Raw genomic sequence first — 19420 nt, forward strand, 5'->3', positions numbered from 1 at the left:
GTGGGAGTTACCCGATTTTCCAGGAGTTGTGTGTCTCCGCACCCCTGGCTAGGAAAACGGATCCCCTTCCCCCTTGCGCTTCCAGGTGAGGCGATGCCTCGCCCTGCTTCAGCTCTCGCTGGTCAGGCTGCAGCAGCTGACCAGCACCGATTGTCCGGCACTCCCTAGTGAGATGACCCCAGTACCTCAGTTGAAAATGCAGAAATCACCGGTCTTCTGTGTCGCTCGCGCTGGGAGTTGGAGACTGGAGCTGTTCCTATTCGGCCATCTTGCTCCAATTAAAGATTCTTAAGAAAACTTTGCTTCAAATTCTTTCGGCACTGGGGCTGTGTGCGGTGACTCATGCTTGTAATCCCAGCACTTTGGGAGGCTGAGGAGGGTGGATCATTTGAGGTCAGGAGATCGAAACCAGCCTGGCCAACATGGTGAGACCGTCTCTACTAAAAATACAAAAGTTAGTTGGGTGTGGTGGCACGTGTCTTTAGTCTTGGCTACTCGGGAGACTGAGGCAGGAGAATTGCTTGAACCCTGGAGGCGGAGGCTGCAGTGAGCCAAGACTGTGCCACTGCACTCCAGCCTGGGTGACAGAGCCAGACTGCATCTCAAAAAAACAAAACAAAACAAAAAAACTTTCAGCGCTAAGGCATATCAACTCAAGAATACTGTATATTGCTTCTCACCTTTTTACTTTAGAGTGAGCAATGAGCAGGGAAAAATAATACCATGACTGCACCAAAAATTAACACAGTTTAAAACAACCATTTCCAAAAACTTTACGTGATAAAGGACATTATGGGAAACAAAGAAATTGTTTGACATATATGATTTCAATGAAACATCACACCTTTTTAAAGAATAAAATGAAACATAACACCTTTCTAAAGAATAAAATGATGAATCCAACAGTATTGTATATGAGATTCATGAGTTTTATAAATAAGAATTTTAAAGTTTCTTTATGTTATTTATTGGTAATGGAACAACATAAATTATAGTCTAATGAAAAGAGTACTTGACACTATGCAGGTTCACTTCATTATGATAAAACAGATTTTTTTATGAAGGAGATCAGATGAATGGTGTTCATCCAAAGATACTAGAAATTATAGATAAACTTGTCAAAGTTCTTTGTATATTCAAAGATTTTTATCCTTTCTTCCTACTGATACAGAATTGATCCATCTCCAATATTAACTTGTCTCTTTGGGTAGAGAGGTTTAACTATTACAGGTAATAATATGTTGGAAACATCATTCAACTTTACAAGACTTATAATGTTGTCTCATTTTCCTTTCTCTTATGGAACTGGCCACCAACTTTCCAACAACCTGGATGTTAGCTCGTTTGAGTACTGGATGTCCATTCACTATAACACAAAACATACAGTTACATTAATACATTTTCAATTAATATGATAGCAATATATCATGCTTTTGAAATTCTATAAGTTACAGGAAACTATGGTTGTGTTAGAACATGCAAAAGATTGGACTTGGGCTATTTTCCTTCAGGTGTAGAGACTCTACAGGTGTAGAGATGCACCTTATATATCATGCGAAGAGACTCAAAGTTACTGTTAGACCAAAGCATTGATAGAAGGGATGGGTGAAACTGGGTTCCACTAATATACAGAATATAGCCCTCTGTATCTGTGGGTTCTCCAGTAATGGATTCAAAGAACTACAGGTAAAAACTATTCAAAAAAAGAAATTTCACAAAGTTCTAAAAGGCAAAACTTGAATTTGCTACACAAGTACTATGTTGAATCCACATGAGTGAAGAGGTGTGTAGCTATTGTATTAGGTATTATGTGTAACCTAGAGATAATTTAGAGTAGATGGGAAGATGGGTATAAATTATATGCAAATACTACCCCATCTGATATAAAGGACTTAAGCATCTGTGGATTCTCACATTCGAGGGAGATTTTGGAATCAATTTCCTACCAGCCCTGAGGGAAAACCTTATTTGAAATAAATTAGATGCAACACATGTTTGCTTTTAAGACAAACAGTATTGACTTTTTTACATTACAGTGTAATCAGTTCTGATAATTATATTTAAATTAAGCCACTATTCATATAGATTGCTTGTAGAGATCCATATTTATGTATAAAATGACTTTGTAATTAATAAATAAAGGGTATAGATTTACTGTGGCCACCATTATACAAAGAAATAATTTACAGATAAGGTAGTATATATTTGCTGTTTAGGTCCTATAGTTGTTATTAAACAAAAACATAACCAGTTGCCAAAAACCAGTTAAAATTATAAGAAGAACAATCAACATGGCTAAAAGGAAATTAACGACTTGAGGTGTTATAAGAAACAAGGCATTGTTTCTGGGTTAATGTATCTCCATATTGTTATTACACAATGAGCAAGGCCTTATAACCACAAGATTAAATTGGGCCATATTAAAAAAGGACCTGAATAGGCATTTTTCAAAACAGATATAAAAATGGACAATAGGTATATGAAAATGTACTCAACATCATTAATCATCAGGGAATGCAAATCAAAACCACAATGAGATATCACCTCAGACCCCTTCAGATGGCTATTACCAAAAAGTCTAGAGATAACAAACGTTAGCAAGAGTGTGGATAAAAGGAAATACTTGTACACTATTGGTGGGAATTGAGATTGGTGTAACCATTCTAGAAAACAGTATGGAATTTCCTAAAGTAATTAAAAATAGAACTACCACAAGATCCAGCAATCCCTCTTCTGGGCATATACCCAAAGGAAATGAAATCACCATCTTGTAAGATTATCTATACGTCCACATTCACTGCAGCATTATTCACAGTAGCCAAGATATGGAAACAACCTTAATATATGTCAGTGGACAAAAATAGATTAAATAACTATAGCATATATATACAATGGAATATATTATTCAGCCTTAAGAAGAAGGAAATCCTGCCATTTGCCACAACATGAGTGAACTTGAAAGACATTAACTGAAATAAGCCAGACACAAAAAGAAAAAATATTGCATGATTTCACTTATATGTGGAATCTGAAAAAAAAGAGTCAAATATACAGACATAGAGAATAAAATTGGTTACTACAGGTGGAGGATGGAGAGGAAATGGGGGAAAGTAGCTCAGGGATCACAAAGTAGCAGATGTTTAAGATGAACAGGTCTGGAGATCTAACGTACAACCTGAGGACCACAGGCAATACAATTGTACCATATTTGGGATTCCCACTAAAGATTTCAGTTGCTCTTGTAGCAAAAACAAAATAAATGGGAGAGATGATGGCTATGTTGCTTCACTATAGTATCTATTTTACTATTTATATGTATCCCATTACATCATGTTGTTTACTTTAAATATACACCATAAAACTTATATTTTTAAACTGAAAAATTAGGCCACAGTAAGAGCATTTGCAAAACAATTAGTAGTTTTCATTCTTAGTGAGATCACAGGGAAAGGCAACCACGAATTAGTGTCCTAATCCTAATTTACCACAGCTATATACTAGAAAAGCATGAGATATGCATCCTAGTTCTTGAAATGAGATCTTTAGATTAAGTGCTTTCCTATTATGAATTTCTTTGATAATACCAAGTGTATATTTCAACAAGCAAGAGATGCCTAAAATATAATATTACTCAAAGGAATTAGAATAGAAAGAAATGTGAAAATAAGGGCCCAAGTTCTTGTTCTTAAACATTTCTGAGTGAATCCAGGTTTGGTACTCAATCTTAGTTTTCCTACTTTTGAAATTGGGGGTAATACCTGTCTTGTTCAGTTACTGAAAGGACCGAAAACTATACGTCAAAAGAGATATTTCAAGTAATACTTCATGAATATCAACTCTTCAATTGTAATGAATGTACCACACTAATGCAACGTGTTAATAATAGAAGAATCTATTAATAGGGCTGGGGTGCAGGTGTGGAGAGTACATGGGAACACTCTACTTTCCATTCAATATTTCTGTAAACCAATATTTCTGTAAAAGTAGAATAATGACAATACTAAAAGCTTATTAATTTAAAAACAGACATGTGTCTGACAGTTTATAAGTATTTAAAAAATAGTTGCTGGATTATTATCTACCCTATGATACCATAAAATAAGCGTTTTAAAGAAATTTCACTGACAATTATAATATTATTATTTCATAAACATTTAAAGGATAATTTCCTTTAGGAAGAATAAAAATATAAATACACATAATACATCTTTAATCTTTAATATTTACAAAGTAAATGTTCTTGACCTTCATTTTTGTCATATCGCAGAATAGACTCAGAGAACAATCCTTTTGATAAAAACAAGTCAAATCTTGGATAATCTATTAAATGTATTTTAACTTCATTGCTAAGCTGGCAAAGAGGGAAAAAAATGCAAAAGCCAAAAACAAAGTGAAATCAGTACGCTTAGTAAATATTTGAAATGCCAAGCCAGTTTTTTTGGTCGTAGGTTGGGGATAGAGAATAAAGCATAGGATCCACCCAAAAGAGGGAGTTTATCATGAAAGCACAGTGGACAGTATATCATGATATACTCTTATGAGTATATCATGAGACCACAGTGGAGGGCTGTGCCATCAGAGTGGAAATGAGAAAGAGAGAGAGACATGGGTTGAGGGGTAGGGAGGAGGCAGGAAAGGAGGGAGAGAGCGAAAAGTAAAAAGGAAGAAAAAATGAAAAAAACCTAAAGAAGGGGATATCAAGGAAATTTCCCTGTTTCCATAAGCTGGGTAGAGAGATCATAAATAAGCCCAAAGCTGGCCCTTGTTTTGGTGTTCTAGTTCATGTCACTTGTGTGATCCAAAAATATCCCAAATAACTTTAATGTTTGTTGGTCCCCAAGAACAAATAAAAAACCTCTCTAGAGGAAAGTAACTTCAACAAAGGTCTTTAAAATATGTCATAAAAGCATATTTTATTAACCCATAATGTATTACAATTTTTTTTCAATGCAAAAGCAGTACCTATAATAGTGGTATTTTAAAGTTATACAGATAGAAACACATGTAAAATATTAAATACCAAAATGTTAATGATGAGTTTAGCTATAATTTAGCCTTATATTTTTTGCTTATCTACATTTTCGATGGAAAATATTATTTATGTAAAAATGGCAATATTAGAGATTTAAGCTTCTAGATTGGAATGCATCATAGAAAGTAATTTTATTGTAGATAATTAGGAAAATCAGAAAAAACATTTTGTTTCTATTTCAACAATTTAAAGAAATGGTTTGAAATTGTGAAAATGTTCAAATAAAATAGATAATATGCTGAATACACAATTTATAGGCTGGATTTTCAGAAATGGGATTTTTTTTTCTCAAAGGTTCAAAGTATGATTGTGTCCTATGTTTTCTTTTAAATTATCTACAAATTTTTATATTCACAAGTCCATGTTATTATTTTTCATGCAAATTCCATGACCTACTCAAGGTTATATATCGTTTCACACTATTGACTACTTCCTGTGAACAATTTAAAATTAATCTTTGTAGAGCAACTTGGAAAGAAAACAAACACAGATAATTTTGCAAAATAAAATAAGCATTTAGGTCATTGAGTATCTACTGAGTCCTGTTTGTTTAGATTCATGCTAAGTACTATGGGGTGATATAAAGGGCACTAGCTGAGAGCTTTCTGTGTCTCCATTTCCTAATCAAGAAATAAACAAGAGAAGAAAACACTACAATTATTATATTACTCACAGTCATCTAGTTAAAAAAAATAAAGTGAACACACTACCTAACATGGTTATCAGGATCTGTGCATCAGATGATTATCATAATCAACATAAAGCAAAATATACTTCTAGATGGCAATTAATGTACATAAGTATAGTCAGCCTTCTGTACCTCAGTTCAACTAACTGTGAATCTAACATTTTGGAAAATACAATAAAATAACACTACAACAATAAAAGCAAAATTTAAAATGCAGTACAATACATATCTATATGGTATTTACATTGTATTAGGTATTATAAGTAATCTAGAGAACATTTAAAGTATCCAAGAGGATATATGTATATCATATGCAAATACTACATCATCTTTTATAAGAAACATGAGCATCTGTGGGTTTTGGTATGCTCAGGAGGTCCTGGAGTCAATTCTCTGCATATACCAAGGCACTTATAATATGGTTTGGCTTTGTCCCCACCCAAATCTCAGCTTGAATTTTAGCTCCCAGAATTCCCATGTGTTGTGGGAGGGACCCAGGGGGAGGTAACTGAATCATAGAGGCCAATCTTTCCCATGCTATTCTCATGATATTGAATAAGTATCATGATATTGAATAAGATAATGGGTCTATCAGGGATTTCTGCTTTTGCTTCTTTCTCATTTTCTCTTTCTGCTACCATGTAAGAAGTGTCGTTCACCTCCTGTCATGATCCCGAGGCCTGTAAGTCCAATTAAATCTCTTTTTCTTCCCAGTCTTGCATATGTCTTTATCAGCAGTGTGAAAACAGACTAAGACAATAAATTGGTACCAGCCGAGTGGGGCATTGCTGCAAAGATACCCGAAAATGTGGGAGCAACTTTGGAATTGTGTAACAGGCAGAAGTTGGAACAGTTTGGAGGGCTCAGAAGAAGACAGGAAAATGTGGAAAAGTCTGGAACTTCCTAGAAACTTGTTGAATGGCTTTGCCCAAAATGCTGATAGTGATATGGACAATAAGATTCAGGCTGAGGTGGTCTCAGATGGAGATAAGGAAGTTGTTGGGAACTGGAGTAAAGGTGACTCTTGTTATGTTTTAGCAAAGAGATTGGTGGCATTTTGCCCCTGCCCTAGAGATTTGCAGAACTTTGAATTTGAGAAAGACGATTTAGGGTATCTGGTGGAAGAAATTTCTAAGCTGCAAAGTATTCAAGAAGTGACTTGGGTACTGTTTAAAGTATTCAGTTTTATAAGGGAAGCACAGCATAGAAGTTTGGAAATTTTGGAGCCTGAGTATGCAATAGAAAAGAAAACCCCATTTTCTGGGGGACAAATTCAAGCTGGCTGCAGAAACTTGCATGAGTAGCAAGGAGCCTAATGTTAATCCCCAAGACCATTGGGAAAATATCTCCAGGCCATGTCAAAGATCTTCATGGCAGCCCCTCACATCACAGGCCCAGAGGCCCCAGAAGAAAAAGTGGTTTTGTGGGTGGGGTCCAGAGTCTGTTTGCTGTGTGTAACCTAGGAACTTAATGTCCCAGCTGCTCCAGTCGTGGCTGAAAGGGGCCAACATACAGTTCAGGCTGCAGCTTCAGAGGGTGCAAGCCCCAAGCCTTGGCAACTTCCATGTGGTGTTGAGCCTGTGGGTGCACAGAAGTCAAGAAGTGAGGTGTGGGTACCTCTGCCTATTTCAGAAGATGTATGGAAATGTCTGGAAGTCCAGGCAAAAGTTTGCGACAGGGGTGGGGCCCTCACAGGGAACCTCTGCTAGGGCAGTGTGGAAGGGAAATGCGGGGTTAGAGCCCCCACACAGGGTCCCTACTGGGGCACTGCCTAGCAGAGCTGTGAGAAGAGGGTCACCTTACTCCAAATCCCAGAATGCTAGATCCATCAACAGCTTGCACCCTGTGCCTGGAAAAGCTGTAGACACTCAATACCAGCCTGTGAAAGCAGCCTGGAGGGAGGCCGTACCTGTAAAACCACAGAGGTGGAGTTGCCCAAGACCATGGGAACCCACCTCTTGCATCAAAATGACATGGAGGTGAGACCTGGAGTCAAAGGAGATCATTTTGGAGCTTTAAAATTTGACTGCCCCACTGGATTTTGGACTTGCATGGGCCCTGTTACCCCTTTGTTTTGGCCAATTTCTCCCATTTGAAATGGTTGTATTTACCCCCATTGTATCTAGGGAGTAACTAGCTTGCTTTTGATTGTACAGGGTCATAAGCAGAAGGGACTTGCCTTATCTCAGATGAGACTTTGAAATGCAGACTTTTGGGTTAATGCTGAAATGAGTTAAGACTTCAGAGGACTGTTGGGAGGGCATGATTGATTTTTGAAATATGAGGACTTGAGATTTGGAGGGGCCAGGGTGGAATGATATGGTCTGGCTCTGTCCTCACCCAAATATCAGCTTGAATTTTATCTCCCAAAATTCCCATGTGTTGTGGGAGGGACCCATGGGGAGGTAATTGAATCATGGGGACCAGTCTTTCCTGTGCTATTCTCATGATAGTAAGTAAGTCTCATGAGATCTGATGGTTATATCATGGACTTCTGCTTTTGCTTCTTCCTCATTTTCTCTTGCCACCATCATGTTAGAAGTGACTTTCACCTCCCACCATGATTCTGAGGCCTCCTCAGCCATGTGGAACTGTAAGTCCAATTAAATCTCTTTTTCTTCCCAGTCTCAGGTACGTGCTTATCAGCAGTGTAAAAACAGACTAATACAACTAATGTTGTTATATTTATATAGCAGAGGTCCAAGCTTGAACGTTAGTTTTGTGTACTTCAGAGTTTCTCAGAGGGATACATCCAGAACACTGGCAGAACAAATCTTCTAGGGACCTCTGACCAACAAACCTTCTTGGGGAAAAACTTTTAGTAAGAGGAGAACGAGCTGAGTATTTCAGTCTTGTTCCAATAAGACAATGGCAGTTGGTAGAGTTGGATGATTTTATGTACTCTGGAATGCCTCTTGCTATTTTGCTTTGACTTTCCACTCTCTTCTTCCTCACCTTTTCACATCCTAAGTAGGAAGACTTTGGCCTACGTTTTGTGAGAGGAAGTCCCCAGTGAGAAAATGGAAGTAACTGAAAAGCTATCCTCTTAAACAATGTCCTGGGTTGCTGAAAGCACAGAGCATCAGTGCTCTGGGATCAGGGTAACTATGGTAGAAAGGTCAGGAGAGGGCCTTCTGCCTTCTGCAGGTTGACTTGAGCCCATGTGGAATCACCACAGCATGGCCTGGACAGGTGTTAGTGGCAACAGCAGCAGCAAGACACCTTCATTAGGCTTCCTGAGCTCCAGAGTGACAGCATCAGACATCACTTCAATGGGGGCATACTGAAGTAGGGTGGGTCCGGGAATATGGAATTCCATGTTGCAGCCTAGAAGGATGTATTTATAAGTGCCCACAAGATATCCAAGGAGAATTTGTAGGATTTACTGCAGTTATTGGGATTGTTTTCATAGACAGTAGAGATTGTGACCATTTCTTTGACTATATATGTATCTGTATATATATATATAGAGAGAGAGAGAGAGAGTTACGTAGTTTGGAGATTGTTTTGAAATACTAAACATTTGCTTTCCAACCCTCACTGCTCCTAGCTCCTGAGTCTATCATCTAGGCAGTAATAATGGTTTCCTAAAGGGTGACTGGAAACATTTCTTATGTTTATCAATTTTGAAACATGGAAAAAATTATAAGTTGCTAATATATATTGTATTTCTGAGTTTTTAAATAATCAGGTCCTTTTTTAATAATCTGCAAACATAGAAGACATATAGGTATTTAATAAACATAGTTACTTAAATTGAAGTGAATAAATTTATGGCTTTCCATTTATTGACTGCCCTGAAGCAGAAAAACCTAAGAACAATGAAGAAAAGTGCATTTCAAGAAGGTTTTAAAACATAAAGCATAAACAACACTTTCAAAAGTTATGCTTCTGCTGGAATAGTATGACTTTGTTCAGAATGAATAGTATTCTTAGGATCCAAAATACCAGACAGAACCTAAAGAATTTAACACAGAGAGACATATGGTAAAGAAGATTATGTAATGGCATAAGAACCCTTTCCAACTTTAAGGAGATAAAAACTGAACTGGAAGACTGGAGAAGAAATAAAATAGAAGAGATTTATGAGATCCTGAGCTTTGTAAAATGACCAGGCACCCTCTTCCATTGTACCTCACCCCGGAGGAACAGAAAAAGAGAAATCTCAATGATAAAAGTCACATATTGTTTTGGGGAAAATCAGGAGTGCAGGAGTTTTGTTGAAGGGGGCTATAGCAATAGCTCTGGGCACTGTCTAGATGATGGTTCTGCAGCCTTACAGAACAAATCACAGCTCAAGGTGGTATAAGGAGAGCTACTGATACTGCTGAGTTTCCTAAGGGGTATGGGAATTCTGACAAGGCTGACTGACTGGAAAAGATCTAAGGTCAGGATAAGAAGAGGACAGAGTATATTCATTCAGTTACTGGAATTATAGCAGATATTAAGAATGAATGCCAATTAATGGCTCCTAAGGTCCAGGTGGCATGATTTATGCCACAGAGGAGGCCAGCAAGGAGATGAGACTGCACTGAGGATATCTGTACCAGATGAAAGGAAATGAGAGAGCAGGCCTATTATAAATGGGTAACCAGTCACATAGTAAGTAATAATAGAGAGTGAAATTAGATGGCATATATAAACAATAAGAACATCATAAAAAGTCAAAATGTAGCTTATAGAATACTGAAATAAAAGAAGTCAGTCTGATTACCTACAGGAAAATATTTTCTACATGATATACTTGAGTTTGAAACTCTATACACTGTGCAACCTGGAAATATAAGGCTCATCAAAAGTGATTTCAACTCGATGAAGGGCAAAGGGTAGAAAAGAGTTAACCTAAGTAATTCTGGAAATCAGTGTTTTGATTGGAAAATAGAGGCTAAAGACAAAATGCACATGGATACAGATGGAATATATATATATATTAGATAGATAGATAGATAGATAGAGATATGTTTACAAATATGGGTTCATAGTCATAAATATATTTCCTAGTTCTACCCTCTGAGAGGGCCTGGAAATAGTGACGCTTCAGTAGCAATGAGCACATCCAGTTTCTAAATACTATTTTCCAAGTAAAAGAAACATGATTCCTTGGATAAATAGATGATTCCAGGGCTGGGATAGCAGCAATACAAGACGCGCCTGCAGAATTGTGTAGTGCCAGCAAGTAAGGAAATGTACAAAAGACAAAAAGATGGGTACATGTCAAAGAGACACAGGAGCCAACCTGAAAAAGCTCCCAATCTCTAAATCTGGAAAAATTTGAGCAACAGCAATAACAAAATAATACAGTATCAGATTAGAATTCAAAGTATTAAAGAAATATACATGAATATGTACTAGTATAATTAATAAATAAATGGTGAAGAAAATTTTTAGTACAAAAGAATTCCTAATAAGTTATACCCCCACATCCAGAAGAAAACTTTAATTCCTGTCCCCTACCCCACCCTTTGAGTGTGAGTTAGACTCAGTTATGTGCTTTCATAAAACAGATCGTGTAAAGGGAAGGGGTAGCTTTATAATGAAGAAATCTGACAAACAGATTTCTGTTTTTGGCCAGGTAATCAAGATTAATATCACCAGTGATAAGTCATATTGATAGCATGTTCCCACTGATACGATGAGAACACTTCACCTCTGTGATATTCTTTCCAAAAATTTGTGACCCCAATCTAAGCTTAAAAGAAATCAGACATCCAAATTGAGGGACATTCTACAAAATACCCAATCAGTAATCCTCAAAACTGTCAAGGTCATGAATACAAGGAAATACTGAGAAACTGTCAAAGCCAAGATGAGCCTAGTAAGACGTGACAAGCAAACACACTGTGGAATTTAGAATTGGATGTTGGAATGGAAAAAGGACATTGGTGGGAAAACCAGTGAAATCCAAATAAAGTTCAGAGTTTGGTTAATTATAAGGTACAAATGTTAGTTCCTTAGTTTTCACAATGATACCACAGTTATCTCCTAGATGTTAAAAGGAGAAGTAGGGGAGGGAATTTCATATTATCTTTGTAAGTCTTCTATAAATCTAAAATTATTCTGAATTGAAAAGTTCATTTAAAAGGTGGTACCAACTTTTTTACTATATAGGAGAGCTATCACCAGTAACCCAAACATTAAAGCAAAATAACAGAAATACAAAAGAAAACATCATAGCTCTAATAAAAGAGTACTGACAGTATAGTGGCTAGATGCTAGACTTTTTAGACTGGCTTGTGAAAACCTAGGGTATAGTTTTCAACAAATTTTAGAAACATAATGGCAAAATATACTACTTATGACTTTTAGAAAGAAAGAGCCCTATTTCAATCCTCTTTCCCAGTTAAATCGGTCTACTCCTCCATGATCCTACCTTCAAACTTCCCATATCTCTTTTCATTGAATGCTTTCATCCTGCTTGCTCCATTGCCTGTTTCTTGGCCATCCTTCAATAGGAGGTTAAAGTTCATGTCTGTTTGATGAATTCCCAGGCATTAGTAACAACTTTGTCTTCTAAATTCTCTAATCTTTTTACTCTATGTCAATGTTTACCATTTTTAATACTATATTTTCATTGTCCCCAAAAGAGAGTGGAAAGTCCATAAGCTTAGAAAATACATAACAGCACAAAGAACTAAATAAACCAAGCCAAATAAACAGAAGAAGCTACAAGAAGATTTAGGGGATGTACTGATATCTACAACTTACTGTAAAATGCATTAAAAAAAAGATATGGTTTGATGGGTGAATGGCAGAATGGATGTGTTCCTCAAGAAGTTATTTCAAATTTCCTGTATGTATAAAAATTTTCACAATAAAATGCTGGGGAAAAATACAAGAAGTTAAAAAATATTTGAAATAATTACATATTTTGTCAATTGCAAAACAGGATTTGAAAACTAATAATGACTAACAATGAGAAAACTAATAAAACTAACAATGAGAATAATAACTGCCATTTAATGTATTTAATTCTGTGCAAGGCACTGTGCTGAGTGCTGTACTTATATTATCTCAATTTTTCTGTTTACCAATACCTGATGATATTATTATTATGAGAAACTAAGACTCCTATTAGCAACATGTTTCATTGAGCTATAGATAAGTCTTGATCCACATATGATTTCCAAAATGTTTACAACAACTAATTGGAAACCATAGCACTATTTATATCACTCATTTTTTAAGGAGTTCCATGCTACATTATTTTGTTGTGTGCCTTATTATATGTATGCCCTGAATACAAACAAAACACCAGTAATTCACTTCAAAACAGAGGTAATTCACTTCCCTATATCACTACACTAAACTCTAGGGGAGTATCTTATAGATAAGTGAGTGTTTAGTAAATATTTGATAATGCTTATTTTTGTTTTACAAAAATTATATCGTACTATTCACATTTTGACTTATTCACTCAAGAGGAATCTCTTGAAATCTATCCAAACCAACTAGTGTATCTCTAATTCATTAAGTAGTACATAGTATTCTATTATATGAATGGGCCATAATACTCCTCTACTGATTAACATTTTCTTTGTTGCCCAATTTTACCAACTAAAAATAATGCTAAAATAAGCATGCTTATTTATTCAGTATGCTCTTATTTCCATGTGAAAGATTTCCAACATGAAGTGCAGAGTCAAAATTATATATCATATTAATTTGAATAGATATTGCTAAGTTGCTATCTAAAACTCTAGGAAAGTCATATTTTTACCAGCAATGTGGAACAGTGCTTCTTTGCTTATGTCCCAGCCAGCAAGAGAAATTATTGCTTTATTTTGCTTTGTTTTAATTTTGGCCGATCTGAAAGCTGTTAATCTCGCTGTGTTTTTTCACCTATTAGTAATTTTGAGAATCTTTGCATATATTTGATAGCTGTTGCATTTTTGTTTTGCAAATGGTTCCTCAATATCTTTTGCCTATTTTGCTATTAGATTGTCCCCTTGTTCTCTATTTTAAATAGCTCATTGTATCAAACCTGTGCCTTCTAAAGTGCAATTCCCCTTCAAATTATTTTTATAGATTTGTTTATATTATTTTTTACATAAAAGTTTTGAATTTTATATAAAAACAAAGTCATTTATCTTCTCTTTTATATTCTTTATTAAGGATATCTTTCCTGTTCCTAAATTGAATATGTAGCTCTTTAGATTGCCTTCCAAAGTTTTTATTAATTAAATAATTGTTTTGGACTTGTTAAATTTTATCAATTACTTCTTTTAGTATTTAGTGGTAATATCATATAATCTTCCTTCTTAAAAGTATTGATGTTATAAACTATGAGAGTAGAATTATTAATATGGTATCATTCTGAAATAGAATATATTTGGCCTTAGTACATCCTTCAATAGATGGCTGGACAACTTAACTTTTCTCCACATACTCAGTACTCATGACTGCTAAGGCAAAGAATACCCAACCATTTCCACCTTGTTAGAAACCTTTGGATCCTTCAGGTTCAATTACAACAAATCCACTTTCAGTTAATAGCTCTGCAGCCAGGTTTATATAAAAAGTAACTGGGGCTGTTTCTATTACCTGGATCTCATTCTCTGCCAGTAGCTAGGAGATGAGGCTTCCAAAAAGCAAAGACGTAAGAGATGAAAATACAAAATCAATTTTAGGGCTTTCAATGTGAAATTCTTCATCATATTTCTTTTTTTGAGGCTTTAAGGGGAATGACTGGAAAATACAGGGTAATAAAAGTTAAAGACATTAGAGTCCATGTGAAAGGCACAAACACTTTTTTTTTTTTTTTTTGAGATGGAGTCTCGCTCTGTCACCCAGGCTGGAATGCAATGGCATGATCTCAGCTCACTGTGACCTCTACCTCATGAGTTCAAGAAATTCTCCCACTTCAGCCTCCCGAGTAGCTGGGATTACAGGCACCTGTCATCATGCCTGTCTAATTTTTGTACTTTTGTAGAGATGGGGTTTCACCATGTTGACCAGGCCAGTCTTGGACTCCTGACTTCAGGTGATACTCCTGCCTTGGCCTCCCAAAGTGCTGGGATTACAGGCATGAGCCACCACACTTGGCCGGCACAAATACATTTCTCTGAGCTGACCTAGATCCTAATATTCCAAACAAATATATGAGATTAACATAAGGAAGAGGCCCACCTAAAAAAAGACATTTTTAAAACCTAAAAAAAAAAAAAATGTACAAATGCATTTTACCCCAAATGTTCTACATAACTTAGTATATTCCTTAACCTTCATTTGTTTTATGCCTTATCATAAAAGTGGTAAAGCATTACTATGATGATCTACCAGAAAATTCTCAAGCAAGAGCTTAATTATTTTAACTATGTTAGGAAAACAGCAGTGAAGATTTGAATTGCCAAATCGCCTGAGAAGAAATAATCATAAGAAAATTAAACAAGTGTTCTGATATATGTGCACAATGAGAAAAAGCAAAGAAGGTTGAAACCATCTGTGCTTATAATCTTTTGGGTTCTAATTGAAATACAAATTATCTTAATGGGATTTAGATAGCAACGTTTAATAGACAAACTTTGCAAAGCAATATCTCACCAGAAAGTAATAAAAATCTTGCAATAATTTTTAAAATATTTATTTGTTCTTATTTAATTTATTAATTTAGGAAACAGGGTCTCACTCAGTCACTCAGGCTGGAGTGCAGTGGTGCAATCACGGCTCACTGCAGCCTCAGTCTCCTGGCTTTGAGAGATCTTCCCACCTTAGCCTCCCAGGTAGCTGGGACTACAGGCTGGGGCCACCACATCTGGCAATTATTTTATTTTTGTAGAGACGGGGTTTCCCTATGTTGCTCAGGCTGGTCTCAAGCTCCTGTCCTAAGGCAATCCTCCTGTCTCAGCCTCCCAAAGTGTTGGGATCATAGACTTGAGCCACCACACCCCACCTATTGTAATATTTTTAGCATAGAGTTTATCAGCATGAACTTTGAAATTAGTTAAGACCGGAGTCCAAATATTGGCACTTCGACTTAACACCTCTGTGATTTTAAGAAAGAGGAACTTGCATTTCTTTATCTGTAAAATGAAAATAACAGAACCTACCTTCAAGGATTAGTATAGGAATTTAAAGAGAAAATATACATAAAGCACTTAATTTGAACGTACAGTAATTTCTCAACAAACTTGAGCTGTTATTGTTCCCCTTTTCCTCTTTTTTTGTCCTCCTCCACCCAGAGGGCCAATAGCAGCTTATCATAATTTGCATATATATGTGTATATACACACACACACACACAATACACATACTACACACACACACACATACACACACACACACGCACACACCCTTATATGGGGTTTATTGGGTTTTTGTAAAAAGTGTGCTTGCTCTGTGAATGTACTTCCAGACAAGCAAACAACCCTCTGTTCCAGTGAACTGACCACCAAGTTGCTTATTCTAATCTTTCCCTGTAGATACGTTTCTGTATCTACCACTGATGCATCTACATTCAGATGTTTAGACCACTGAAATACATAATTCTTCTTTCACTCTGACAGGTTTCCAACACCCAACCCTATTCCTCCACCTACACACACAGCCCACATTAAATTCTAGCAAATGTGTATTTTTATTTTGTTAATTCTTCATAGATAAATCAGATAGATAGATCTATCTGGTGTATCTCAGATATAACCAATACACAGCCCAATTTTCCTGCCTTCTCACCCTTCCCTTCTTATATGAACATGACTCTGGAAATATTGTAAGACTCAGTCAGGGGAATTTCTCGAATTTCCTTCTTTTAGACTTAAAGTTAGGCAATGACAACTTCTGAGTAAGCATAGATGTTAAGATGAGTATATGATCCCTTACCAAACAGGGTCTACATCTATGGAAGGGCTGGAACAGGACGTGTTTATAGGGTAAATAGGCTCAAAGTTGTAAATTACCACTAGATGTCACCCTTTGTAACATGTAAGCAAATGTGGGGCAACTTTCTACTACCAAAGTACTCTGGAGTCAAGGCACTTGCCCCAGACCTGAGAAACACCTAACATTAACATCGACTCTGCCTGTGACCCACTGCCACACTGGAAACAAATAATAAAGATTAATCTCCAATTTAATATCAAGGCTGGCTCTGAGGGTCCTCTGATTAGGATAGGAGAACCCACTTATTTTCACCAATAAGGACTTCATTTATTAACTGTCCACCTCCAAAGGGCTGAGGCACAACTGCCATGTTTCTATCTCCAAGAGTATCTATTTTTCCAAGCTCCATCATGCCAGAAGACTGATGGAATTACCTCTTTTGTTCTCTTAGATTGTGTTGGTATCACTAGCAAGAACTCATATGGACCTCTGATTTTGTGATGAAAACCAAGATTAGTCAATACCTCTTTATCACATAAACCTCCACAGAAATATGACCTAGCTGTCCCCGATTCTCCAAGATTCATTCTACCACTGCTGACAGATCATGAAAGTTAATTTTGAGGCTGAAAATGCAGCATTTTTCTCCTTCTCAAAACTGCACAGGAACTAAAGTGATAAAACATTGCTTAATGAATGAAAATCCCAATTCTACTTTTTCTAGATTCACATGTAGCATTTCTCTGCTTCTAAGGATGGCCATCCCTAAAGATCTAGTGGTATGATCTAACCATGACCAAATCCTTTTTCTCCATTTGATACTTCTCATAAATTTCTCAAGTTTTAACAAAATTTTAATTAATCTGAACCAATAGTTAAAAATAATATCTGATATTTGATTCTTTCAACAACTTTCTGATAAGTACTTTAATTATCCCTATTCACAACTAAGGAGGAAACTAAAGCTAACAATTTAAGTAACGTGCTCAAGATTAAGGAGCTACTAAATGCCACAGCTTGGGCTTTAACCCATAGTAACTGTAGTTGACAATCGAGCCAAGCTTGACTATTACCTACATTTTCAGATAAATGTATTTCAATTATTTGTAAGCTTAGTTGTATTTCTTCAATTTAGCTTTACATTAAATTTACATTTTGTTTTGTAAACTAAAGTTTACTATTGTTTATGAACTCATAGAATGTATTACTGATAAGTTTTATGAACAAACATAAGTGTTTAATATAAGGTATTCCATGAATTTTACAATAAAAGAAACTCTGGGGGATGTGCCTGCTAAACCCATGGGCATGTAGATATGTGTAAACTTAAATGTAACCTTCCAAGCAACCTGTAGGGTAGCCCCATATTTGAATGAGCTTTCTCTATTCAAATATGGGGCTTCATGATAGCCTTTCAGAAGGTTTAAGAACAAGTTAAGGTCACATAAACAGTAATTGGCAGGATGAAGGTGTATACACGGATTGGGTTTTCTGACCATAACATTTGTTTAATTTTCATTAAACTGAGCAGTCTTTCAAAGTGAAGACTGTTTCTCAAATTTTACAGTGTTGGCTTTAATTTTTTTCTTATTAACAAACTAACTTTAAGAAAATCAGTTTGTAATCATACTCTCAATTGCACCTCTTTTTCTTACTTCATTCTATTGTCATAGTTCTTTGGTTTTGAGGGACAAATTTAGTGGTGTTACATCCTAGAATTTTTATCATTTGGCATCTACTATACTGGTAGTAAAGATTTTACATATAATATCCATTATACCATATCTGCATAGCACATGAATATTATGTACCAATCCAGACAGTTGCATGCCTGAGATGATTTATCATGCAATCTGTGTCTATAAGACATAATAAACAGAATAGGTAAGTGAAGCTTCTCAGAAAAACTGCAAAAATAAAGACCTTATGTTAAATCTTCTGAAAGAAAATGTTGATTAGACTGATATTGTGAATGCAAATGAAGTAACTAAATGTAGAATGTTTCAAACAATTCTCTGGATATTATTTTGTATCAGGCACTAGTGAAATCACTTTATATGTTACTTTACTTTTTTCAATCACTACCCTTACATGACACCTACAATTGTAATCTCAAATTTTACACATGAGGAAAGTGAAGCATAGAAATTTCAAGTAAATTTCTCACAGTCACATGACTAGTAAACTCCATGACTGGACTTCAAACCTAAGTAGTGTAAGTAGGGTATCTGAATCCAGCAGCAACCATAACAGCAATGAATCAGACACCGCATAAACACTTTACCTGTATTTTCTCATTTAACCTTGACACTAACCCTATGAGATGTTACTATTGTAATTCTCATTTTAAGAATGAGAAAACAAAGGTTCACAGAGGTTAAATAACTTGTGCAATACATCATATTTAATGGATAGCTCTTCAGGATTTGAATCTAGCTAGTCAACAGACTATAATTTTGTTTATTAAGTGCATATAAAGTACCTGCATAGATATTTATTTCAGGTATATACGTGTATTTTATACATTTTTTTCATTATTGACATTATAATCTTAGGCCCATGAATTAAAATATAAAATGGTTATACAAGCATTTATAAATATTTTCTATTCATGGATATTGATTCTGTCATGGATATCGCGGGTTGACTCCTCACTTCTGGCCACCTTTTAGATCTAGAGCACGTAGAAATTTTAAAACCTATTTCTCAGAGGACCATGGAACTCAAACTCTGGATGTTAATTATTTTCCACCAGTTAGCTATACTCACTTAAGATTCAGAAGACAGAAATAAAGTGGAAACTTTCCTTCTGCCCTTGCCTTTTCTTTTAGTTCTTCTTGCTGGCAAGGTTAAAGAAAAGTGAGCTTTTCTGCTGTAGTGTT

The 19420-nt window shown here is 35.8% G+C and overlaps 1 protein-coding gene across 1 annotated transcript in view; it reads right to left on the reverse strand.

Annotated features, from left to right (window-relative positions):
- Positions 1–1029: 1029 nt before the first annotated feature.
- Positions 1030–19420, reverse strand: part of LOC108514453 (uncharacterized) — a 245172-nt gene continuing 226781 nt past the window's right edge. The window contains exon 6 of the mRNA XM_017850734.1: positions 1030–1366. Within this exon, the coding sequence (XP_017706223.1) occupies positions 1251–1366 (116 nt within the window). The 3' untranslated portion in view covers positions 1030–1250. The remainder of the gene's footprint in view (positions 1367–19420) is intronic.

Source organism: Rhinopithecus bieti, unplaced genomic scaffold, assembly GCF_001698545.2.
Source record: "Rhinopithecus bieti isolate Rb0 unplaced genomic scaffold, ASM169854v2 scaffold_2451, whole genome shotgun sequence".
Lineage (NCBI taxonomy): Eukaryota > Metazoa > Chordata > Mammalia > Primates > Cercopithecidae > Rhinopithecus > Rhinopithecus bieti.